At 44.5% G+C, this 26,893-nt stretch overlaps 1 protein-coding gene across 1 annotated transcript; it reads left to right on the top strand.

The window, feature by feature from the left end:
* Positions 1 to 1,868: 1,868 nt before the first annotated feature.
* LOC109886006 (PDZ domain-containing RING finger protein 4-like) lies at positions 1,869 to 26,621 on the top strand. The gene is made up of 8 exons (XM_031821610.1): positions 1,869 to 1,991; positions 7,860 to 8,110; positions 9,422 to 9,524; positions 14,525 to 14,623; positions 19,696 to 19,758; positions 21,745 to 21,951; positions 22,881 to 23,716; positions 23,876 to 26,621. Exons 1-8 carry the CDS (start codon positions 1,869 to 1,871, stop codon positions 24,717 to 24,719), a joined length of 2,526 nt encoding a protein of 841 aa, XP_031677470.1. The 3' UTR covers positions 24,720 to 26,621.
* The last annotated feature ends 272 nt before the right edge of the window (positions 26,622 to 26,893 follow it).

The following is a 26,893-nucleotide window of genomic DNA, read 5'->3' as shown; positions in this document are numbered from 1 at the left end:
GAATGAAGCTATAATACCATTCCAGCTTGATACTGGAGCACAGGTAAACCTGTTGTCCCTGGATGACTACAAAACACTGAAGGTGAATGAAGCTATAATACCATTCCAGCTTGATACTGGAGCACAGGTAAACCTGTTATCGCTGGATGACTACAAAACACTGAAGGTGAATGAAGCTATAATACCATTCCAGCTTGATACTGGAGCACAGGTAAACCTGTTGTCGCTGGATGACTACAAAACACTGAAGGTGAATGAAGCTATAATACCATTCCAGCTTGATACTGGAGCACAGGTAAACCTGCTGTCGCTGGATGACTACAAAACACTGAAGGTGAAGATGAAGGTTACTGGTTATACTGGGGAGAACGTACCAGTCAAAGGTAGCTGCATAGTAACTTTACAGCACAAAGGAAAACAGTTCAGAGCGCAGCTGCTGATTGTGGAAAAGAGTGTACAGTCTATTCTAGGTGTAGCTCAATTTGTTGAAAAGAGTGTATGTAGTGACATCACAGACTGAAAATGACCAAGAATCGCTACTGGCTGAGTATGAGGACGTGTTTGAGGGTCTTGGATGTTCACCAGGAGAACACAACTGTGTACTGATGACAAAATGACTCCAGTTGTGCATGCAGTGCAGTACATCCAGTGCATGCATGCAGTGCAGTACATCCAGTGCATGCATGCAGAAAAGTTCCATTTGCACTGAGGAAAAAACTCAAAGAGGAACTCGGACGCATGGAAAAGATGGACGTCATCACAAAAATGGATGAACCTACAGACTGGGTAAGCTCACTGGTTATTGTGGTGAAAAAGAACGGCGATCTCAGGATATGTCTAGACCCGAGAGATCTCAACAAAGCAATCAAGAGAGAGCATTTCAAGATGCCAACCAGAGAAGAGATAATGTTGCAGTTTGCTGGAGCAATGTGGTTCAGTAAGCTTGATGCCTCATTAGGATTCTGGCAAATGAAGCTAGATGATGCAAGCCCAAGGCTATGCACATTCAACACACCTGAGGGCAAGTACAGATTTCTTCGTCTACCATATGAGATTCTCTCAGCGCCAGAGGTCTACCGCAAGACAATCCACATGATCGTCGAGCACATTCCAGGAGTGGAGACCATGATGGATGACATCATCATCTGAGGGTCCACAAAAGAAGAACATGATGCGAGAGGGAGACAAGTGCTGGACCTGACACGGAAAGTCAATCTAAAACTAAACAAGGACAAATGCGAGTTTGGTGTGAAAACACTTCCCTTCGTGGGAGATGTACTTTCAGAGGACGGAGTCAAACCAGACCCAAGGAAAACATCAGCCATCAACAACATGGAACGCCCGAAGAACAAGGACGATGTGAGACGCGTCATGGGCATGATCACCTACCTTGCAAAGTTCATACCTTAACTGTCAGCACAGTCCGCTCCACTAAGATGTCTTCTGGAACAGAAAAATTAATGGGAATGGTCCCATGAACAGGAAAACTGCTTCAAAAACCTAAAGAAAACAATCACAGAAGAGCCAGTGCTCAAGTTCTATGATCCAGAGAAAAGCACAAGGATTTCTGCAGACGCGTCACAGTTTGGCCTGGGAGCAGTTTCTTCTGCAACAGCATGATGACACATGGCAACCCGTCGCTTATGCGTCCAGAGCCTTGACAGGCGCAGAGACAAGGTATGCACAAATAGAGAAAGAACTACTGGCGAGCACAAACTCTTTCGAGGTTTCACCAATACGTCTACGGACAAGAATTCGAAGTAGAAACCGACCACAAACCATTGGTGTCAATCATGTCTAAGCCACTGAATGATTGTCCAATGAGAATCCAGTGAATGTTGATCAGACTGCAAAAGTATGATGTGAAGATGATTTATACCCCGGGAAAGTTCATGTTCGCCGCCGACTCTCTTTCTCGAGCAGCAGTCGACAAGAAGGAGAGCTTCGGCACACAGAAAAACACTGAGATTCAGGCCTACGTTGACATGATCGTAAACATCACTTCCTGTGTCTTCTGAGAGAATGGAGCAGATCAAAAGAGAGACCGCAGCTGACCAAACAATGACAGAGTTGAAAGAAACAACACTGATAGGATGGCCTGCACAGAAAAACAACTGTCCAAGGAGAATACAGGATTACTGGATGTGCAGAGCAGAGCTCACCATTGTGGATGACATAGAGTTCAAACGCAACAATATTGTCATTCCCATGACACTATGCAAAGAAATGCTACAGAAAATACACGAGGGCCACTTGGGTGAGGAAAAATGCAAATGACGAGCACAAGAAGTAATGTACTGGCCAAGAATGAACCAGGAAATCAGCCAGACCACTGCTTCATGTGAACTGTGTTTGACCTTCAGGCCAAAGCAGCAAGCAGAGCCGCTAATGCCTCATCCAGTACCCAACAGACCCTACTACAAAGTTGGAGTTGACCTTTTTGACTGCAACGGCATAAGTCACAATGTTGTTACCGACTACTACTCAAACTACCCTGAAGTAGCAACACTGACAACTACCTCCAGCAGAGCTGTAACCACCTACCTGAAATCAGTCTTTGCAAGACATGGGGCTGCGTCTGAACTGTACTCGGACAATGGCCTGCAGTTCTCAAGATCTGAATTCCGATCGTTCGCTACCTCCAGCCCCAACTACCCAAGGTCCAACGGCTTAGCAGAGAGTTCAGTCAAAATTGTCAAAGGTCTGATGAAAAAGGCACACGATGGAAAGGAGGATTTCCTAAAAAATCTGATGATCTACCGCAGCACACCGCTGCAGAACGGACTTTCAACTGCACGAATGTTGATGGGACGTCGCATCAGAACCAACCTACCCATCCATGAGGACTTGTTAACACCCAGAGGTGCTCACAAAGTCAAACTCGCAAAGGAAAAACAGAAAGACAAACAAAAACCTGGAGATCATGTACAACTCCGAGACACCACTACAGGAACCTGGATGCAACAAGGGTGTGTGCAGAGAGAAGTTGCACCGCGATCCTATGGAATTCAAACGGAGCATGGATCACAACTGAGACGAAATAGAGTGTATCTAAGGCTTCAGCCATTCACCCATTCACCCTGAGGATACTGCTGAAGCGTCAAATGCCTTTAGAAATGGACAATTCAGTCAGAACATCCTGACTGACAATGATCGCTGTCCAACTGTTTCAGGAAGCACTTCAGCAGAACAACCAAAAAGGACTGTCAGAGCCCCTGAAAGGCTTATTGAGAATTGCTAAAAAAAATGTTTATGTGAAAAGAAATAGAGCCACAATAGAGTATTGTTGGACAGACTATATATTTTAATAATGTAAAAAAATAATAATATTACATTTGGGGAAAGAAATGTGTGTTATTGAAAATATCAGAGAGAGAGAGAGAGAGAGAGAGAGAGAGAGAGAGAGAGAGAGAGAGAGAGAGAGAGAGAGAGAGAGAGAGAGAGAGAGAGAGAGAGAGAGAGAGAGAGAGACGAGAGAGAGAGAGAGAGAGAGAGAGAGAGAGAGAGAGAGAGAGAGAGAGAGAGAGAGAGAGAGAGAGAGAGAGAGAGAGAGAGAGAGAGAGAGAGAGGAGAGAGAGAGAGAGAGAGAGAGAGAGAGAGAGAGAGAGAGAGAGAGAGAGAGAGAGAGAGAGAGAGAGAGAGAGAGAGAGATCATTCAGCCTAGAAGCATGATGGAGGAAAAGTGAAATAAACCATTGTTTATTATCTATTTCACTTGCTTTGGCAATGTAAACATGTTTCCCATGCCAATAAAGCCCCTTAAATGTAATTGAGAGAGAGCACAGAGATTAAAACATCACAGTTCACAGATGGTCTTTGCTATATTGCTGTGTGCTGAGCCAGGCAGTAACTCTGAGAGTGTAGCTCAGGTCAAATAAGATACATGTTATTTCTCTATTAGTGGTTAACCACAGGGTGTTGCTTTATTCTGTCTTTGCTGTATGCTGATCTTAGCAAGAGCTCTAACAGTCAGTCAGTAGATCTAACAGTCAGTCAGGAGATCTAACAGTCAGTCAGTAGATCTAACAGTCAGTCAGTAGATCTAACAGTCAGTCAGGAGATCTAACAGTCAGTCAGGAGATCTAACAGTCAGTCAGTAGATCTAACAGTCAGTCAGGAGATCTAACAGTCAGTCAGTAGATCTAACAGTCAGTCAGGAGATCTAACAGTCAGTCAGGAGATCTAACAGTCAGTCAGGAGATCTAACAGTCAGTCAGTAGATCTAACAGTCAGTCAGGAGATCTAACAGTCAGTCAGGAGATCTAACAGTCAGTCAGGAGATCTAACAGTCAGTCAGGAGATCTAACAGTCAGTCAGTAGATCTAACAGTCAGTCAACCTCATTACAGAGATACATGGAGCTGGTTTTAACCTCATTACAGAGATACATGGAGCTGGTTTTTAACTCATTACAGAGATACATAGAGCTGGTTTCTATCTCATTTCAGAGAGACATGGAGCTGGTTTTAACTCATTACAGAGATACATAGAGCTGGTTTCTATCTCATTTCAGAGAGACATGGAGCTGGTTTTAACCTCATTACAGAGATACATGGAGCTGGTTTTAACCTCATTACAGAGATACATGGAGCTGGTTTTTAACTCATTACAGAGATACATAGAGCTGGTTTCTATCTCATTTCAGAGAGACATGGAGCTGGTTTTAACTCATTACAGAGATACATGGAGCTGGTTTCTAACTCATTACAGAGCTGAATAGAGCAACCATCTATTTCTTTATTTCTGCATCATTTAATAATAAATAGATTAATTCAGTACTGGGTTAGGGTTAGGTAAGTAAGTGTGTGTGTGTGTGTATCAGCGGGTGCATACATGTGTATCCATGTGCGTATGTTTGTGTATCTATGTGTGTGTGTGTGTGTGTGTGTGTGTGTGTGTGTGTGTGTGTGTGTGTGTGCGCCCCAGTTTGGCATCCTGACACATTTCAACAATCCGTGTTGAAAATAAATCTGAGGATGTGATTGATTGAACATGAATTTGACATCTGTACTGTAATGAGGCTCTGTAATTGGATAAACCGTGTATCTGAGGTCACAGATGACTGCAGACCATTAGACAGATGAGGGACATCCAACCCTTACCTCAACCCTAACCAGCTCTCTGCCTTCATCGATCCCTCAGGCAAAAACCGGCCCAATGTTCTACCCTCTTCAGACCAGACTGACTTGCAATATGCAGACAGAGCAGGAAGTTGCAATAGGCCCGTGCAACCCAAGGTTTGACACCAACAGAAATCCTCTCAACCCTAACCCTCAACTCTAACCCTAACCCTCAACTCTAACCCTAACCCTCAATCCTTACCTCAACTCTAACCCTAGCCTCAACCCTAACCCTAGCCTCAACCCCAACCCTAGCCTCAACCCTAACTCTAGCCTCAGCTCAGGTGTTACTTGGCAGGTGTCAGTATGATGAGTGTACCTCCCACTGAAACCCAGACATCTAGTTTGAACCCCACAGTGCTGTGATGATCAGACCCAGAGACAGAGACCCAGAGCTCAGACCAGTCCAACCCAGGGGAAGAGGCCTCCACCCTGGCCTTCTCCCTCTCCACCTCCCCTGGAGAGACAGCAGGTGCCCTTTAAAACTGACAGGCTTTTCTTCTCCAGGCTCACCCAGGCTCTCAGGGATCATTACTGAACTGTTAGTCCCAGGGGTCCACTGTTCTGTTCGGTGGTGGATAGGAGGTCTCAGTAAGTCAGTTCAGTACTGGATATGAATAAGAATGGAGAAGAAAGGAGCATCAGTGTGTGAAATCGTAGCATTGTAATGCTTCTCTGAAATACAAGTATATAATAGTGTTTTCAAATGGCTTATGTTGTTGCCTTGGCAAGACAATGACAAAGGTGTTGGCTGATGCAGAAACAGACTGGTATTCAGCAGGCTGTAATTGGATCACTAGGTGCACAGTATCACATATGCTGCTTCTCTGTGGGCTCCCGACATACGACTAACAGAACACCTCCATCTCCTCTATCTGGTGGGACTTGGGAATGCTAGGGACTTGGGAATGCTAGGGACTTGGAAATGCTAGGGACTTGGGAATGCAAGGGACTTGGGATGCTAGGGACTTGGGAATGGTAGAAACTTCGGAAAGGTAGGGGCTTGGGAATGGGAGGGACTTGGGAATGGTAGGGACTTAGGAATGGTAGGGACTTGGGAATGGGAGGAACTTCTGAAAGGTAGGGACTTGGGAATGGTAGGGGCTTGGGAATGGTAGGGACTTGGGAATGGTAGGAACTTCTGAAAGATAGGGACTTGGGAATGGTAGGGTCTTGGGAATGGTAGGGACTTGGGAAAGGTAGGGGCTTGGGAATGGGAGGGACTTGGGAATGGTAGAAACTTCGGAAAGGTAGGGGCTTGGGAATGGGAGGGACTTGGGAATGGTAGGGACTTGGGAATGGTAGAAACTTCAGAATGCTAGGGACTTGGGAATGCTAGGGACTTGGGAATGCTAGGGACTTGGAAATGCTAGGGACTTGGGAATGCAAGGGACTTGGGAATGCTAGGGACTTGGGAATGGTAGAAACTTCGGAAAGGTAGGGGCTTGGGAATGGGAGGGACTTGGGAATGGTAGGGACTTAGGAATGGTAGGGACTTGGGAATGGTAGAAACGTCTGAAAGGTAGGGACTTGGGAATGGTAGGGGCTTGGGAATGGTAGGGACTTGGGAGTGGTAGGAACTTCTGAAAGGTAGGGACTTGGGAAGGGTAGGGGCTTGGGAATGGTAGGGACTTGGGAAAGGTAGGGGCTTGGGAATGGGAGGGACTTGGGAATGGTAGGGACTTAGGAATGGTAGGGACTTGGGAATGGTAGAAACTTCGGAAAGGTAGGGGCTTGGGAATGGGAGGGACTTGGGAATGGTAGGGACTTAGGAATGGTAGGGACTTGGGAATGGGAGGAACTTGGGAATGGTAGGGACTTGGGAATGGTAGGGACTTGGGAATGGTAGAAACTTCAGAATGCTAGGGACTTGGGAATGCTAGGGACTTGGGAATGCTAGGGACTTGGAAATGCTAGGGACTTGGGAATGCAAGGGACTTGGGAATGCTAGGGACTTGGGAATGGTAGAAACTTCGGAAAGGTAGGGGCTTGGGAATGGGAGGGACTTGGGAATGGTAGGGACTTAGGAATGGTAGGGACTTGGGAATGGTAGGGACTTTGGAATGGTAGGGACTTGGGAATGGTAGGGACTTGGGAATGGTAGGGACTTGGGATTGGGAGGGACTTGGGAATGGTAGGGACTTAGGAATGGTAGGGACTTGGGAATGGTAGGGACTTAGGAATGGTAGGAACTTCTGAAAGGTAGGGACTTGGGAATGGTAGGGGCTTGGGAATGGTAGGGACTTGGGAATGGTAGGAACTTCAGAAAGGTAGGGACTTGGGAATGGTAGTGACTTCTGAAAGGTAGGGACTTGGGAATGGTAGTGACTTCTGAAAGGTAGGGACTTGGGAATGGTAGGGGCTTGGGAATGGTAGTGACTTCTGAAAGGTAGGGACTTGGGAAAGGTAGGGGCTTGGGAATGGTAGGGACTTGGGAATGGTAGGAACTTTGGAAAGGTAGGGACTTAGGAATGGTAGTGACTTTGGAATGGTGGGGACTTGGGAATGGAAGGAATTTGGGAATGGTGGGGACTTGGGAATGGAAGGGACTTGGGAGTGGTAGGGACTTGGCTGTGGGAAGAGTTTAGCTTTTGTGATACTGACTCACCACATAGACACCTAGTTATTCCTGTACAGTATACATAGGTTTAAGACTCTTCTGTCTCCCACCCCATAGACACCTAGTTATTCCTGTACTGTGTACATAGGTTTAAGACTCTTCTATCTCTTCCCTGTTCAGGTGAATGGCAGGGACTACTCCAAGGCCAGCCATGACGAGATGGTGGAGGTCATCAGAAGAGACCCCATCGTGGTGCAGGTTGTCCGTCGCCATGGCAACCCCACCCACTCACACCAAACATTACAGGAAGTTCACGTGGTGGACGTGTGCACGCAGACGGATATCACTTTTGAACACATCATGGCCCTGGCTAAGCTGAGGCCTGCTACTCCACCTGTACCCGACATCTGCCCCTTTCTGCTGTCAGACAGGTGAGGGGCATCTAATCCTAACCCTAACCTTATCCCTTACCCTACCCCTAGCCTTAAAACTTACCCTAACCTTAACATTAACCTTATCCCTTACCCTAACCTTAACCTTATCCCTTACCCTAGCCTTAAAACTTACCCTAACCTTAACATTAACCTTATCCCTTTCCCTAACCCTAGCCTTAAAACTTACCGTAACCCTAACCCTCAACTCTAACCCTAACCTGTTATCTGCCCCTTCCTGCTGTCGGCCATGTTGCCATAGAGATAACCTCACTAGGGGTTAATATACAGGGAGCCAGGATTTGAGAACCATTGTTTAGAACTCTGTCTGAGTAATACACGTTCTGTATGTGAACAAGGGGTTTGGCCTGAATTTTCTGCCGGAACTTTCTAATAGATAAACCCTTTATTCAGAAAGAATGTGAGTTACCCTTGAATATGAATTAATAACATGTGGATAATGTAATAATATGTGCCATTAGTAGACACTTTTATCCAAAGTGACTTACTGTGGTGAATGTCTACATTTGTATGAGTGGCCCCATGGATAGTTCTCCTCAAGATGGAGATGCTTTATTATGGGTTACATCAACCTGATGTGGTTGATCAGAGCCTCTACTGTATCATGGAGGACAGCAGCATTACTGCCCCCCCAGTACAGCTGATCACATCCCTTTAATGTCATTAGGATGCTCTCCAACTGGCATGTAATCATTGTGTCTGCAGTGCAGCCAGACTGCTGCATCCATTCCCTTTAAGAGTTTACAAGGTGATTAAAAACAAACAGAGTGACTGTTATACAGCGCTACGTTCATTCTCAGTCTATTTATAGGTCTTTACTGGGCCAGAAATGAAATACATTATGTCCTATAAACTACAAATCATCCGTTCCCTGGTCTGTGATACGGCTGATAAGGGGGAGACAGAATGGATGCTGTTGTGATTCTAAACAACAGTGATGTTACTGTGGGCTGGTTATATCAGGGCTGACATGTCTCTGTATAGGTGCCAGGTAACCATCTGTTAATCAACCAATTACAGAGGAGACAAAGCTGTCTTTTCACAGGTTCTTTTCACAGCTTCTGTCACTTACATGGGTTTTTTGTCTTGTTTAAAATGTGTCCATGTTTAAAATGAAACAATGTGTGTATAGATCCCTGTCATCAGTTGCTTTCCTGGAGGTTGTAAAAGGGATTTTATGTTAGCGACCAATATGCACAACACAGGGAGAAAGGTGTTGAAACCAGCTTGAAACTCACACATCTTTCTCCTCTTCCCCCTCTCTCTTCCTCTCATTCTGTCTCTCCTCAGCTGTCACTCCATCCACACCATGGAGCATGAATTCTACGAGTGTCCAGAGTACCTCTCCAACACCCCAGCTGAAGTGGACAGGCCAGAGGAGTTTGAGTATGAGGTAAATCAATATGGAGCCACACAAATTCCTGCGATGACAATTCTCCCACAGGGGTTATATTGACAAGTCATCTGTCTCTTGGTCAAATACAGTGTCCCCTACTTATTCACTGCAAAGATAATTACAACCACATCTCCACCGTAGCTCATTATGTCATCGGAATGATAAAGATTAAAATACCGGTATGAATCTTACTACCTCAATTTGGTATGTTTTCCCTATAAACAATGACACTTTTCAGATACAGTTGGAGTGTTGAAAAATAGCCTGTCTGGGAGGCTGGGTGGAGATTGTAATTTGTGTCAGAGAGGCAGTGACCGTGGGAGACGTGAGGTGATGGGTGACGTGGTAGTGTGTGTGTTTGTGCAGTGGTGCTGCTCGTATAATGGGTGCCCGTGGTTCGCTGCACAGGATTCTGGGTCATTAGTGTTCCTCTGCTGTCAGCTGTGGTTTAACGGCCACTTCTGACTAAATGGATGGATGTCTCTCTGTGTGAGAGAGGGATGAGAGACAGCGTGAAGTTCGAGCACACACTCACAGACACACACACACACAAGTGCACACACACTCGCAGGCAGGTGGACACACACGCACACACACACACACAGTTTGGCCAGCCCAACTGAGGCAGGGTCAGTGGCAGGTCGTGACCTGATTACTGTTGTTATGGCTACTCCTTCCCCTCACACAGCTGGCCCTCAGTTACTCTTTGTTCAGTCAAGTGTATCTAACTGTACCCTGAATGCCCTTGCTCCTCAGTAGCCCCGGCAGCTCAGGGAAATTAGCTGTGAAGGATGTGTTTAGCCTGGCTTCACACTACTGCCGTGTAACTTAAGGACAGCTACAGGGCAGCTGTGGGAGGTTTTTCTTCCTAGTGGCCCGCTATAAAAACAACACACAGATACAGATGATCTTCTAATCAAGACTAGCGTGGTCTCTCTAACCTCAGTACATCCACAGATTATTACTAGGTCCCGTGCTGACGAGTATAAGGTTGTGTCCTGTAGCCCTATACGAGTAAATGTACTGTCTGCACGACACACTGTGATTTGTAACTTTAGGAGGGAGTCTCTAATCTAAACTCAAACGTCTCCAGATTACAAGGTTGTGTCCTGTACTACTCAGTGGGATTGTTCTCTCTAGTAATGCCCTCTGACAGTAGTGAGCTGGTGTTCTCTGATCTCTCAGTACATGGTAGTTAATCAACAGTGATGGTGCGTTCGTGTCAACCACATTTCTCGACCGTTCTGACCCGTTCTAAACTGTGTGGAAGTGTGGAGTCTACTCGCCAGTAACAGCTGAGACCTAGTCAAAAGTGCCCTCCCTCCTCTGTTTGTCCTCTGTTTGTTGTGGCTAGATGTCAAAGAAATTCATCTTTAAAAAAAAATATTTCCCAACTGCCAGCCAGAATCCTTTGGAAATTAGGCTATCCTTTTAATTAGGCTATCCCTTTAATGAGGGTATCCCTTTAATTAGGCTATCCCTTTAATGAGGGTATCCCTTTAATGAGGGTATCCCTTTAATGAGGCTATCCCTTTAATGAGGGTATCCCTTTAATGAGGGTATCCCTTTAATTAGGCTATCCCTTTAATGAGGGTATCCCTTTAATTAGGCTATCCCTTTAATGAGGGTATCCCTTTAATGAGGGTATCCCTGATATAGTCCCTTCTTTTGACCCCCTGCCATCCAGCTGTAACTCCACACGTAAAATAACTTTTGCAGAGCAAAATGTCAAACTGTAAAATGATATCATTCTGTTTCTTCCCAACACAGCAGTGACCAAACAGACAGGGGTTAATACACCTGCAACATTAAGGGAACACGCTGTGTAGTAAATGCCATCAGTGCCATCAGACCATCAAAGACATACCCAGTGGGACACTCGTCTGTGTTTTATTTGATATGAGGTTTTAGTGCTATTGATGTACAGACCACCCTCTGGGCAGTGGACATGTGTTACCATGGTGATGAGAGATTAGGAACCACACAACAAGAATAAGCAAAGACCACAGGAGGTGGAATGTCATTTATCAGACAATAAGTCAACATCAATTGCAGTCTTAACTGGTCTGGAATGATGCAGTTTTAGTACCAATGTCACAGCATGTCATGGTGATATTGGGTTACTTGTTGAATTTGTTTGAGTGATACAGTTGGTTTACATTTACACACACACACACACACACACACACACACACACACACACACACACACACACACACACACACACACACACACACACACACACACACACACACACACACACACACACACACACACACACACACACACTCCTCAGAAGAGGAGGACGAGATCACACACAAACACACAGATTATTTCACCCTTTGCAGAGACTTACTGGAGAACTGTGTGTTACTCCCTATGAGCTGTTGATCAACATGTTGGTCTTGGTAAAGTTGAGGCACCAAAGTATGTGTCAGTTAAAGGGGGATTTCCCCCTGGGGGAATCTGGGCCTGTTTTCATCATGTCTGAGGCATTTCTAGGACAGTGATATACAGTGCCTTGCAAAAGTATTCGGCCCCCTTGAACTTTGCGACCCTTTGCCACATTTCAGGCTTCAAACATAAAGATATAAAACTGTATTTTTTTGTGAAGAATCAACAACAAGTGGGACACAATCATGAAGTGGAACGACATTTATTGGATATTTCAAACTTTTTAACAAATCAAAAACTGAAAAATTGGGCGTGCAAAATTATTCAGCCCCCTTAAGTTAATACTTTGTAGCACCACCTTTTGCTGCGATTACAGCTGTAAGTCGCTTGGGGTATGTCTCTATCAGTTTTGCACATCGAGAGACTGAAATTTTTTCCCATTCCTCCTTGCAAAACAGCTCGAGCTCAGTGAGGTTGGATGGAGAGCATTTGTGAACAGCAGTTTTCAGTTCTTTCCACAGATTCTCGATTGGATTCAGGTCTGGACTTTGACTTGGCCATTCTAACACCTGGATATGTTTATTTTTGAACCATTCCATTGTAGATTTTGCTTTATGTTTTGGATCATTGTCTTGTTGGAAGACAAATCTCCGTCCCAGTCTCAGGTCTTTTGCAGACTCCATCAGGTTTTCTTCCAGAATGGTCCTGTATTTGGCAAACATAACTTTTTTCATTGTTGCCAAAAAGTTCAATTTTGGTTTCATCTGACCAGAGCACCTTCTTCCACATGTTTGGTGTGTCTCCCAGGTGGCTTGTGGCAAACTTTAAACGGCACTTTTTATGGATATCTTTAAGAAATGGCTTTCTTCTTGCCACTCTTCCATAAAGGCCAGATTTGTGCAATATATGACTGATTGTTGTCCTATGGACAGAGTCTCCCACCTCAGCTGTAGATCCATTTCGACGCCAGCTGAGACGCCAGCTGAGACGCCAGCTGAGACGCCAGCTGAGACGCCAGCTGAGACGCCAGCTGAGACGCCAGCTGAGACGCCAGCTGAGACGCCAGCTGAGACGCCAGCTGAGACGCCAGCTGAGACGCCAGCTGAGACGCCAGCTGAGACGCCAGCTGCAGTTCATCCATAAAAAAAAAAAGATACTATATCAGCAATTCTATTTTGACTTCTAATTGAGAATCTTCCGTTTTGCTGTGAAGGGAACAAATCAATGGTATCTCACCACGTCTCAGCTGGCGTCGAAATGGATTCCCTAACAGTCCAGTCTGATAATCCCTCTGGTAATCTTTGGTCACCGCATCTTTCTTGATAGCCGCAAGCCACTAGGAGAATCAGGGTGAATCTCTGGTAGGTAGAACAGTGAAGGTAACACATTTTTGCGTTTGTTGTAATGAGCACAGCAAGGCACAGAACGCCACATGGGCATGATAACAAACAATAGTGAAAAACAAAAGTTTACAAAGTAATCTTCTGAGATTACTCTGTGTTGGTCATTCGAGGTAAACAATGGCATTATTCAAGTTTGTGGGCACGCCCCCTCTACCTAGCAGGCGGTATCAGCATTCGCTATGAATGCTGGACTTTGTAGTTTGCTATGAGCAGACAATACACATTAAGTCAAAACTTCCCGATACTAACAGTGAAATGAAAATGCCCGAGTTCTAGCTTGTGGTTTGGATAATTGTGATGTTTATGATGAAAACATCATGTTGTTAATATAGTAATGGCTATATGCCATGGCAAGGCCAGGGTGACATTCCCCTTTCATAAACAACTGGAACAAGGCTTGAAGGGACTGGAGTCTGAACCCCATTAGAGTGAATGGTGAATATTTCATCACTGTGGTAACCACAGCCTACTCAGCAACGGGGATCTACACTGGCTCCAAGCTGAATATCCTCAGTAAAAATGACCAGAGGGCCTTAATGTTGGAAGCGTCCGATTTTGAGTGCTTCTGTATAATTATCTCATACTTATCTCACTTTTGAAAAGGATAATTGACCCTTCTGTGCCACTAACCTACTTCCTACATGATGAATGAAGTCAGTACCGTATGTTCTTGGCAACAAGCTCAGTGACAATTCTCAGAGAGTAAGCTCAGAGTACTCTTAAAGCATTTCAGAGAGGGCTGATCTAGGATCAGATCCCCCCTGCCCATTCATTATAAATTGAAAGCCTAAACTGATCCTAGATCAGCACTCCTACACTGAGACGTTTTTGGAATATGGGCCCAGCTCTTGAACTTGAAAAGAACAAGGTCATTATGAAGTCTCTGCCGGTAACACATCTCTGTTGGACTCTCCTCCTCCTCTCCTCTCCTCCTTCTCTCCTCTCCTCCTCTCCTCTCCTCTCCTCCTTCTCTCCTCTCCTCCTCCTCCTCTCCTTCTTCTCTGCTCTCCTCCTCCTCTCCTCCTTCTCTCCTCTCCTCCTCCTCCTCTCCTTCTTCTCTGCTCTCCTCCTCCTCTCCTCCTTCTCTGCTCTCCCCCTCCTCTCCTCCTTCTCTGCTCTCCTCCTCCTCTCCTCCTTCTCTGCTCTCCCCCTCCTCTCCTCCTCTCCATTGTGAATTCTGTCTCTGTTCTGTCTCTACAGCAGGTAGAGCTCTGTCGGCTCAACAGTCAGGAGAAGTTGGGTCTGACGCTGTGCTATCGGACTGACGACGAAGAGGATACAGCTATCTACGTCAGCCACGTAAGAACCACCACCACCATCAGCATCCTTAGGAGCCATGGAACCAATTCAGACTTAGGAAATGTACGGCTTTCCTACGCACTTCTCAGTAGCTGATAATCAGACTTCATGCAGGTGTTAACAGGCTTTGCAGGCGTGGCTTCCTAGCTGAATACATTCATTTCAACTGCTGAAAAAACTCCCACTTGCTGGCCATCAGATTTTCCTGTGGAGTTTTCGTTTAATAGGGGTTTCAGTACATTTATGTAAAGCCAATCCTTTAAAGTTGGTGTACCTTATATTATAATTTTCTCGACAGGCTTACTAGCATAGATGGAGAGAACGGTTCAGAATATTAGGAATCAATGAAAGAAAACCATATATTGTAAATACATGCATATTCGTGTACTGTTCACCACCAATTGGTTGATTTTAAAATACTCTGATCTTGTATATTATTTAGGGTTAGGAAAGTATTTATGAATAATTTCATAAAAGTTTGGCGAGCCTTTACGCATAACATATATTGGTGAATCAAAAATACAGTGGTTTGATTCATTCTTAAAGTTTCCATATTCAATTGTTCAATTCATGACATATTGAAAGGTGAGAAAAGTGTAGAATAGGGGTGGAACAGTAGTTCTATAAATCTACTGTAATAATCCTCACTGATCATAGAACCGTGACGACGGCGGTCCAGTCATGGTGAACCGTGCACCAGAGTCCGGGTTTAACCCGCTACGTGTGCTCTGAGTTCCAGAATTGATTCAAATAGGCTACGTCCTAAATTACTGCACAACTTGTGATACGTTAGCCTAATATGCTCTACTATTGCTAGCAATCCTCTAGCAAAATGTAAGGAAACAAACACTAAAGGGACAGTTATAAATGAACGTGAGTTTACCTGAAGGTGCCAACGATAGTCATTAATATTTAACATGATACAAGTTGTAAAAAACACAGTGAACAGTCCAGGCATATAATTAAAACATTCTAGAAATCCTAAATCAACTCGGTAGTTATGTTTCAGTTTGCTGCCATATGACTGGTTTCACATTGTCTCCAGTGATCATAAGGTGAAATGGAACTAAAACATTGTTATATTTAAAATCCCCTTATTCAAATGGCTTATTCATTCACTGCATATCCATCGCCAAACCCACTGGCTCCAGGTCATCTACAAGTCTTTGCTAGGTAAAGCCCCACCTTATCTCAGCTCACTGGTCACCATAGCAACACCCACCCGTAGCATGCGCTCCAGCAGATATATTTCACTATATACACCAAAGCCAACACCTCCTTTGGCCACCTTTTCTTCCAGGTCTCTGCTGCCAATGACTGGAACGAATTGCAAAAATCTCTGAAGCTTATATCTCCCTCTCTAACTTTAAGCATCAGCTGTCAGAGCAGCTTACCGATCACTGTACCTGTACACAGCCAATCTGTAAATAGCACACCCGAATACCTCATCCCCATATTATTACTTACCCTCTTGCTCTTTTGCACCCCAGTATCTCTACTTGCACATCATCATCTGCACATCTATCTCTCCAGTATTAATGCTAAATTGTAATTATTTTCTCCCATAGGGCCTGTTTATTACCTCCCTACTCTTCTACATTTGCACACACTGTACATAGATTTTTCTATTTATTTTATTTTGTGTTATTGATTGTATGTTTGTTTATGTGTAACTCGGTGTTGTTGTTTTTGTCGCAGTGCTTTGCTTTATCTTGGCCAGGTCAAAGTTGTAAATGAGAACTTGTTCTCAACTGGCCTACCTGGTTAAATAAAGGTGAAATAAAATAAATGAACATTTAAAAAAATTACCTAGCTCTTATCAATCAAATTCCCATCAATCAAATGTATTTATAAAGCCATTTTTACATCAGCCGATGTCACAAAGTGCTACACAGAAACCCAGCCTAAGACCCCAAACGGCAATTGGTCTTATCAATAGGTCTTATCAATAGATATTATCAATAGGTCTTATCAATAGGTCTTATCAATAGGTCTTTTCAATAAGTGTTATCAAAAGGTCTTATCAATTAGTACATGACAGTACGTGGGGAATGGTGTTATTTCTATCTGAACAAAGAAAGTAGATGCTTTTACACTTGGAACTGACAAGTTGCTCGACCACATTCATTGTTTCGTGGTGCATAAGGGTGGTGGAATTGTGAGGGAATTATGTCAAGGTCAGAATACGGTGTATCTGTAGACACACCTCCGCTACACCTTCATTTCTTTCATCTTGCACACGAACAAATAGCGAATGAATAGCGTGCTATTCTCATGCTTAAATTCAAGGTCAGAATACGCATGGAGAGAAAAGTGCATAAAAAAAGGGAATTATGTTCCATGAATGTGCGCTTAACTCTGGTCGGAATTCCCCGTCATGAGACTCGATCTTCCCCAGAGAAGTGTCCTGTTTGGTGGGACACAGATCTATCCATGCCCCCCTCCTGAGTCTGGTTCTCTGGTACACGGTCATATGACAAACTGCACTCCCAAGGAAGGGCTTGGTTAACAGGAAGGGCTTGGTTAACAGGAAGGGCTTGGTTAACAGGAAGGGCTTGGTTAACAGGAAGGGCTTGGTTAACAGGAAGGGCTTGGTTAACAGGAAGGGCTTGGTTAACTGGAAGGGCTTGGTTAACAGGAAGGCCTTAGTTAAAAGGAAGGGCTTGGTTAACAGGAAGGGCTTGGTTAACAGGAAGGGCTTGGTTAACAGGAAGGCCTAAGTTAAAAGGAAGGGCTTGGTTAACAGGAAGGGCTTGGTTAACAGGAAGGGCTTGGTTAACAGGAAGGCCTAAGTTAAAAGGAAGGCCTTGGTTAACAGGAAGGGCTTGGTTAACAGGAAGGGCTTGGTTAACAGGAAGGGCTTGGTTAACAGGAAGGGCTTGGTTAAAAGGAAGGGAAGAGACATGGCGTGTTAGAATAAATCAAACAAGGAATCCCACCACATATCAATTACCTTTTACAGTCAGAAGCAATTAAAAGATAACTGTGAATTCCCATTTGATATCATATAATGTTGTGGAATATTGACTGACTTTAACTGAATTAGAAGGTGTTAAGGACTGAGGAGGTGTTTGAATGTTTGCCAATAATATCTCTTTCGCTCCAAATAAACCATGCATGGAGAGAGAGGAGAGGAAAGCAAGTGAAGTTTGAAATACTCCCCTCGTTCTGTTCAATATTCTAATTGAGGATTTTAATTAGTCCACAGTGAGTGACACCCTTCCTTCCTTCGTCTCCTGCAGAGTGTAAAATGACACATTTTCCCACCACCGCCTCTGCATACCAAAGACTGAAACAAAGAGCAGAGAGACAGCTGAGTGGAAATAATGTCTCTCAGACTAAAGTAAAGCTCTCATTCTGGTGGTGTCTGGGGGGGGGGGGGGGTGTTCGTGTGTGTGTGTGGTATTGCCTTGCTCTTACACCAGCTTCCTCTTCAATAAGCTGAAACGTTACCTCAGGTAAAGTAGGAACAGCACCTGCAGTTGCCTCATACCCCTCTAACATCATGTAATAAACCTAAACAGTATATCTGTATATCTTTTGATTCCAGAACATGCTAATGAGCCTCATTCAAATGTATTTCTGTGTTGGTGTCACTTTCCTTGTGGAAGCATAGGTATGTTTTCCCGGTTGGTTTTCAACACCGACGTATAGCTCTTGATCTTGACTCTGAGAACTACAAAGTGTTTGAAGTAATTGCAGAGAAATGGAAGCAGTATTGAAATCATACCAAGTAGATTAGATTCCCTCAAAAACTTATCCACTGGGATTGCCTGTGAACAATATGAAATGTTATTATTGAAATTAGAAATGTCTACACATTTTCAGCTTAATCATTCCTGACTTATTAATACGCTTCCAATGTTAATTTTCTCTTGCTGAGCTCCTTATTTTGATGTTCAGTTCTTTGATGAAAGAAATTGTTTTTTTAAACTGAAATTCAAAGGTAGGAAGAAAACTCAGAACACATATCGTCAAGGGAACGGTTTGAGATTCCATACAAGCAACTCCCCACAAACTGAACACATATCGTCAAGGGAACGGTTTGAGATTCCATACAAGCAACTCCCCAAAAACTGAACACATATCGTCAAGGGAACGGTTTGAGATTCCATACAAGCAACTCCCCAAAAACTGAACACATATCGTCAAGGGAACGGTTTGACATTCCATACAAGCAACTCCCCAAAAACTGAACACATATCGTCAAGGGAACGAGTTGAGATTCCATACAAGCAACTCCCCAAAAACTGAACACATATCGTCAAGGGAACGGTTTGAGATTCCATACAAGCAACTCCCCACAAACTGAACACATATCGTCAAGGGAACGGTTTGACATTCCATACAAGCAACTCCCCAAAAACTGAACACATATCGTCAAGGGAACGGTTTGACATTCCATACAAGCAACTCCCCAAAAACTGAAAACAAAATAATGAGAAAATCAATAAATGTTGAAATGAGTTTTCTCATGAAGATTCATTCCCTTTTCTTAAACCAGGTATTTGACACCAACATCAGTGTCTTGGTGGACAGCTACCACACTAATAAACTACAATCCATACTGTCATATTTCAAACTATATTGTGCGACCCAAATGGCACCCTATACTCTATATAGTACACTACTAGAGCCCTATGGACCCTGCTCAAAGGTAGTGCACTATTTAGGGAATAGGGTGACATTTGGGAAACACATCCTATTACCATGTGATGATGAGCTCAATGGAAGTTTTGAGGAATGGTTGGATGCTCGGCGTTGTATTGGTGAAGCTATATCTTCAGATGGGGATCTTGACAAGAAGAGAAAGCAATGAAGGTGTTTGATAATGATCCACCAGACAGTGGCATGGCAACAGTAGTGACTTGGGTATCCAGCTGCCTGTTCTAGCAGACAGTGACATGGCAACAGTAGTAACTTGGGTATCCAGCTGCCTGTTCTAGCAGACAGTGACATGGCAACTGTAGTGACTTGTGTATCCAGCTGCCTGTTCTAGCAGACAGTGACATGGCAACAGTAGTAACGTGTGTGTATGGCATCTGGATTGATTTGTTGTTTTGTTTGTTCAGGTTGGACGCAACAGCATCGCTGCCAGGGACGGGCGCATTAGGGAAGGAGATCGAATATTACAGGTACGTATTTTCATCTCAAGACCAATTACATGAGTGCAACCACTCACACACACACACACACACACACACACAAACACACACACACACACACACTCAAAGGCACCCTCCCCGTAAGCTCTCTTCTAGGAGCAGAGCTGTTGTTGTCTTCGGGCTACACATCATATGCATATTTAATGGCTACACTTAAGCTGGAAAATGAAAGTCCTTAGTGTTGTTTTCACACAGCAGCCCCACATCCTCCCTGGCGGGTCTCTCTCTCTCTGAGAACTGTAGAGCCACCTGGTGGGTCTCTCCCTCTCTCTCTCTCTCTCTGAGAACTGTAGAGCCACCTGGCGGGTCTCTCTCTCTCTCTCTCTGAGAAATGTAGAGCCACCTGGCGGGTCTCTCTCTCTCTCTGAGAACTGTAGAGCCACCTGGCGGGTCACATCAGAGGGAGAGAAAGGAGTGTGGACGTGGATTTGAGTGTGATAGTGTGAGAGTGTGTGTGTGTGTGTGTGTGTATGTGTACGTGTGTTTCTAGTTTTCTATCCTTGTGGGGACCAGAAGTCCTCACAAAGATAGTAAATCAAGGAACATGTGGACAAGTAGGGACATTTCGTTGATCCCCACAAGGAAAACGGCTATTTTAGGTTTTAGGGGTTAGGTTTAGGGTTAGGGTTAGGGTTACAATTAAGATTAGGGTTAGACGTCGAGTCAGTGTTAGGGTTACGTTTAGGGTTAGGTATAGGTAAAGGGTTTAGGGAAAATATAATTTTGAATAGGAATCAATTGTTTGGTCCCCACTTGGATAGTAAATTAAACGTGTGTGTGTGTATGTGCGGTGTGTGTTAGCTGTGTTAGGTGTGAACAGAGATTAGAAGTAGTAGTCAGTGATTTCTACACTCCCCAGTAGTAGCAGTAATGATGTTAGGTGACTGGTGGACCCAAACACTGCACAGTCTCTTCTGATTGGAGGGCTAAGCCCCTGTTGCATTCTGATTGGAGGGCTGAGCCCTGGTGTTCTCTGGGTCCCATTATCTCTCTGTGACAAGCCCATTACTCTGCAGGGGAAAGATGAACGCCACCTGTCACAGTACAGTTAATTGTATGTCTGGATGGGCGCAGTGCTCTGCTGAGACCAGCCTTTCATGAACACCGTGCAGCTCTCTCTCTCTCTCTCCCATGGTCGTGGCTGGCCCCCACTGCCCTCCATCTTTAATCAATGCAGAGAAGAGACAGGACACAGAGCAGACCAGACATCCTCTGCCTGCCTGTGAAAGTGAGAATTCATAATCGACTGGAGGTGCTTTTCTCAGAGAGACGGAGAGGTGGAGGGAGAGATTAAAAGGGGGATGGTTTCCTCAAACACTCCATCTTCTGTGATGGAGGAGTTAAGTGAATGACTGTGATGTGCACTGTATAGAGGCGGAAGGGAGTCATTTAAAGGGGGATGGTTTCGTCAGTCAGTCAGGAGTTTAATCGCTGTATGTACAATATGTGAGTGAGTGTGTACTAGATACAGTACTTTCTAATCTCTTTGTGTACTAGATACAGTACTTTCTCATCTCTTTGTGTACTAGATACAGTACTTTCTAATCTCTTTGTGTACTAGAGACAGTACTTTCTTATCTCTCTGTGTATTAGATACAGTACTTTCTAATATCTTTGTGTACTAGATACAGTACTTTCTCATCTCTTTGTGTACTAGATGCAGTACTTTCTAACATCTTTGTGTACTAGATGCAGTACTTTTTTATCTCTGTGTACTAGATACAGTAATTTCTGATCTCTTTATGTACTAGATACAGTAATGTCTAATATCTTTGTGTATTAGATACAGTACTTTCTAATCTCTTTATGTATGTGTTTTACATCATTTCTTCATTAATTCTTCTTCCGTGATGGAGTTTAGTTGTCAGTGAATGTAACAGACAGTAACAGGATCTCTTTCTTAATCAGTATGTGTGGACTATATATTTTCTCATCTCTTTACGTGCGTGTTACCAGATCAATGGCTGTGACGTACAGGACAGGCAGGAAGCTTTCACTCTCCTGTCCAATGAGGAGTCCAGGAGTATCGTTCTCCTGGTGACCAGACCAGAGGAGGCGTGGCTGGATGAGGAGCACAATGAACTCCTAGAGGAGCTGAAGATGGAGATCCTTGAGGAGAGGAGGAACGAGGAGGTGCAGAAGACAGGAGGAGGAGAGGAGCAGGTGAGAACAGCCTGGGGAATATGAGATGGACATAGTTGTCCATTATACACTTAAGAGTTCAAAACATTAGGAAGACTTTCCTAATATTGCGTTGCACCACTCCCAAATAGATCATATTTCAATGTTGAGAGTATAGATGTCCAGATATTGCTATTCTAACAGTATAGATGTCCAGATATTGATATTCTAACAGTAAAGGTGTCCAGATATTGCTATTCTAGACAATACACATGTCCAGGTATTGATATTCTAGACAATACACATGTCCAGATATTGATATTCTAACAGTACAGATGTCCAGATATTGCTATTCTAGACAATACACATGTCCAGATATTGATATTCTAACAGTAAAGGTGTCCAGATATTGCTATTCTAGACAATACACATGTCCAGGTATTGATATTCTAGACAATACACATGTCCAGATATTGATATTCTAACAGTAAAGGTGTCCAGATATTGCTATTCTAGACAATACACATGTCCAGATATTGATATTCTAACAGTACAGATGTCCAGATATTGCTATTCTAGACAATACACATGTCCAGATATTGATATTCTAACAGTACAGATGTCCAGATATTGCTATTCTAGACAATACACATGTCCAGATATTGATATTCTAACAGTACAGATGTCCAGATATTGCTATTCTAGACAATACACATGTCCAGATATTGATATTCTAACAGTAAAGGTGTCCAGATATTGCTATTCTAGACAATACACATGTCCAGATATTGCTATTCTAGACAATACACATGTCCAGATATTGCTATTCTAGACAATACACATGTCCAAGATATTGATATTCTAAATGCTTAAGAGCTGGCACTATGATGTGGGCTGATGCATGTTGATAGGCTCTAGTGTTATAGAATATCTTTCATCTTCTCTACCACAACTCTTTGTTCTCTTTCAAGGCCAAGCAGCTGGAGGAGGATGACGTCATGACAGACACGGCCACGTGTTCCTCCAATACTCAGGACAAAGACAGCGGCTTGGGGACGGGGCGCAACGAGGAGAGCTCCGAACAGGAAGTCCTCCTGGCCCGTGTCCACCGGAGGCCTGCCCAGGGCCTGAGAGACCGATGGAGGGCCAAGCATGGCCAGGGGCTGGGCAAGAGGGTGGTGGTACCCTCGGACACCCAGGGACCCAGGGGTCTGATCCAAGCCCAGGAGGGTGAGGGTGGAGTGGGGTTAGGACTGGAGTGTGACAGCCGCTTCAAGCAGCTCCTGGAGCTCAAGTGCCAGATCCGTAACAGCGGGGAGTGTGGTGTGTACTATAGCAGGAGAAGCACCATCGAGTGCAGCCTGACGGAGCAGAGCGGGGTGGGGGTCAGTGGTGGTGGAGGGATGGAACAGGAGCTGAGGATGTTGAACGATGAGCTGAGGAGTATTGAGCTGGAGTGTCAGAGCATTATGCAGGCCCACCAGCTCCGTAAGAACCAAAGGGATCCCCCCTGCACCCCTATGTGCTCCCCAGGACGAAGCCCCAAACATGGGCGTGAGCACCATGCCAAGCTGGCCGATATCAACGAGCATCCAGGGGAAAGGCAGTGGGACAGCGACAAGCTAAGGGGGGACAAGGACAGCTCCAGTGCCTATAACACGGCTGAGAGCGCCAGGTCCACTCCTCTAGGCATGGAGAGATCCCCGGACCACTCTCTACAGAGACGCATCAGCCTCACCAACCAGAAGAACCTCCGGAGCACCATGGCAGCCTCCGGCCAGTCCATCTCCATCCCCATCCCAGACAGGTATGTAGACAATCAATCAAATGTGTTTTATTAAGCCCTTTTTAGCCTTGAGTTTAGAAAGGTGGGCCAGCAGCCGGAGGGTTGTCGGTTCCAATCCTGGGTCTGACGTTTCTTTTATAGAAAATGGATAATAATGTATTATTCTAATCTTCTTTTCAGAGAGCTCCTGAGTGAGACCTCGACCGGGCCCACCACACACAGCCGACAGGATCCCAACTCCAGCCCTGGAACCACGGTCATCTCCAGCAGCCCCGACCAGTCCAACCCTTCCCCCTCCGAGTCAGACCCGGCCCTGCCTGCAGACGACGAGCGCTGCGACCGCACCAGGAGCCACCGGGGGCCACGCAGGGTCCCTCCCTACCCGTCCCCTTACCACACAGCCCCCCAGCAGGGCACCTCTCCAGCCCACGCCAGACACCTTCAGAGCTACATGCAGCAGCTCCTCCAGCAGACCTCCAGTCTGGAGACCTACTCCCAGTCCCAGCTCAGCCTCCTCAGCGTCTGCCGGGACCGCTCCACCCGCCCGGGGGAACCACGCCTCGAATGGAAGGTCAAAGTTCGAGCCGACGGGACGAAGTATGTAGCCCGGAGACCGGCGAGGGACCGGATTCTACGAGAACGGGCGCTGAGGATCAGGGAGGAGCGTAGTGGAGGGATGACCACGGACGACGACACTATGTCCGAGATGAAGATGGGGCGGTACTGGAGTAAAGAGGAGAGAAAACAGCAGCTGGCCAGGGCCAGGGAGCAGAGGAGGAGGAGGGAGTACATGCAGAGGAGCCGGCTGGAGTGTCTCAGAGAGGGCCCTGGGAGCGGGGCCGAGGGCCGTAAAGAGGTCAACATCCTGGAACTCAGCCACAAGAAGATGATGAAGAAACGCAACAAGAAGATCCTGGATAACTGGATGACCATCCAGGAACTAATGAGTCACGGGGCCAGAGCACCTGAGGACCAGGGGTCTAAACAAGTACACAATGCCTTCCTGTCTGTTACTACAGTATAGGACCACAGCTCCGGGTAGAAGTTTCCCTGTACACACAGATCTAGGATCATTTAAAACTACCCGGGTCGGGCATTAACCATTTGGACGATAATGAAAAACTGACCTCAGAGCAGTGTCTAGGGACAACCTTGCCCCATCTCTCTCTCTCATCGCGTCCATGCGGTATGACCTTACTTGCCTCGTTCAATGTGGCATTTTTTATAATGGGGAAAATCCTATATTTTTCACACTTTGTAAACTCAATAACATTTTGTAAAATGTTTTTTTTTTACACTGGTTGTCGATGCACTGTGAAATGTTTTCTGCAGTTGCTCATTTATGATGTCATGAAACATGTTTCTATCATAATCAGAATTCTCTGTAAACCACATCATCATCATCAAGTCAAAGACATCGTGGTACGTTATCATGTTTGCATTGTTTATCCAGCATGGCAGTGATTAACTGTAGTGGTCAGAAATGTACCATACACCTGAGAACAGACACTGGACTCCTTGTCTTTTACTGAGGATCGACCATATAACTGCACAACCCTCTAAGACCCATTCAATATGCCAAGCTGGCCTTGCGAGTCAAGACACCACTAAATCTCTGAAGGAGCTTTCATCATTTCTGAAAATGTCAACTCAGAGTTCTCTTGGAAAATTCTGAAGTCCTGAGAATGTCAATAATTCAGTGGTGTCTCAGAGGCTTTCAGTTTCTCAGTTTAAAACTGTCTTAAAGGGAAGGTTCACTAGTCAACAGTTTCTCAGTTTAAAATAGTCTTGAAGGGAAGGTTCACTAGTCAACAGTTTCTCAGTTTAAAACCGTCTTAAAGGGAAGGTTCACTAGTCAACAGTTTCCCAGTTTAAAACCGTCTTGAAGGGAAGGTTCACTAGTCAACAGTTTCTCAGTTTAAAACCGTCTTGAAGGGAAGGTTCACTAATCAACAGTTTCCCAGTTTAAAACCGTCTTGAAGGGAAGGTTCACTAGTCAACAGTTTCTCAGTTTAAAACCGTCTTGAAGGGAAGGTTCACTAGTCAACAGTTTCTCAGTTTAAAACCGTCTTGAAGGGAAGGTTCACTAGTCAACAGTTTCCCAGTTTAAAACCGTCTTGAAGGAGGGGTTCACTAGTCAACAGTTTCTCAGTTTAAAACCGTCTTGAAGGGAAGGTTCACTAGTCAACAGTTTCCCAGTTTAAAACTGTCTTGAAGGGAAGGTTCACTAGTCAACAGTTTCCCAGTTTAAAACAGTCATGAAGGGAAGGTTCACTAGTCAACAGTTTCTCAGTTTAAAACCGTCTTGAAGGGAAGGTTCACTAGTCAACAGTTTCTCAGTTTAAAACAGTCTTGAAGGGAAGGTTCACTAGTCAACAGTTTCTCAGTTTAAAACCGTCTTGAAGGGAACAGTTTTGAAGTCAACAGTTTTTCCCCAACATCTCATTGCAAAAGTGATCTCAATGTCTCTCATCAATGGTAAATCAGTATCACCAATGAAAAAAGTGCATTTCTTACTGATTAAATAATTAATTCAAGTGATTTGATTGTTCCATGAATACATTAAATGTAATTTAAAAATACAAAACATATTTATTATTTTTTATTGCTTATTTTCAATTATTGTACATTTATTAGTCTATTCTGCATATTTTCGGACCTGTCTGAAGATCTCTTTGTGTTGTCAAAAATAACACAAGTTATTGTCTCTAACGTATTATATTCCACCTAACAGTCCTTTCTGGCATTTGGTGGCGCTTCAAACGGGTGCTTTTCACTGTACACTGCTCTTCTATCTTTGCTCAGTGTTTATCGTCTTCTTTCCAGTAATCGGTAGTTGGTAACTTCATAGGCAGGTCAATGTGTACTAATTGTGATATTTGCAAAGGAAATGTGAATAAATTATTGTTTATCTTTATGAAACAAATGATTGTATTGTGGTTGGTTGGTTGGATGTATTTCCTGGTTACACGTCATAATATTCCAATCAGCATCGTCCCACATCTCATTCAGCATCTACTTCATCCATAATGTTGCTATGAGAGGTCTATCAGCATCGTCCCACATCTCATTCAGCATCTACTTCATCCATAATGTTGCTATGAGAGGTCTATCAGCATCGTCCCACATCTCATTCAGCATCTACTTCATCCATAACGTTGCTATGAGAGGTCAATCAGCATCGTCCCATATCTCATT

Source organism: Oncorhynchus kisutch, unplaced genomic scaffold (genome assembly GCF_002021735.2).
Source record: "Oncorhynchus kisutch isolate 150728-3 unplaced genomic scaffold, Okis_V2 scaffold3997, whole genome shotgun sequence".
Classification (NCBI taxonomy): domain Eukaryota; kingdom Metazoa; phylum Chordata; class Actinopteri; order Salmoniformes; family Salmonidae; genus Oncorhynchus; species Oncorhynchus kisutch.
The sequence above is the reverse complement of the archived record's forward strand: the minus strand, read 5'-3'. Positions and strand labels throughout refer to the sequence as shown.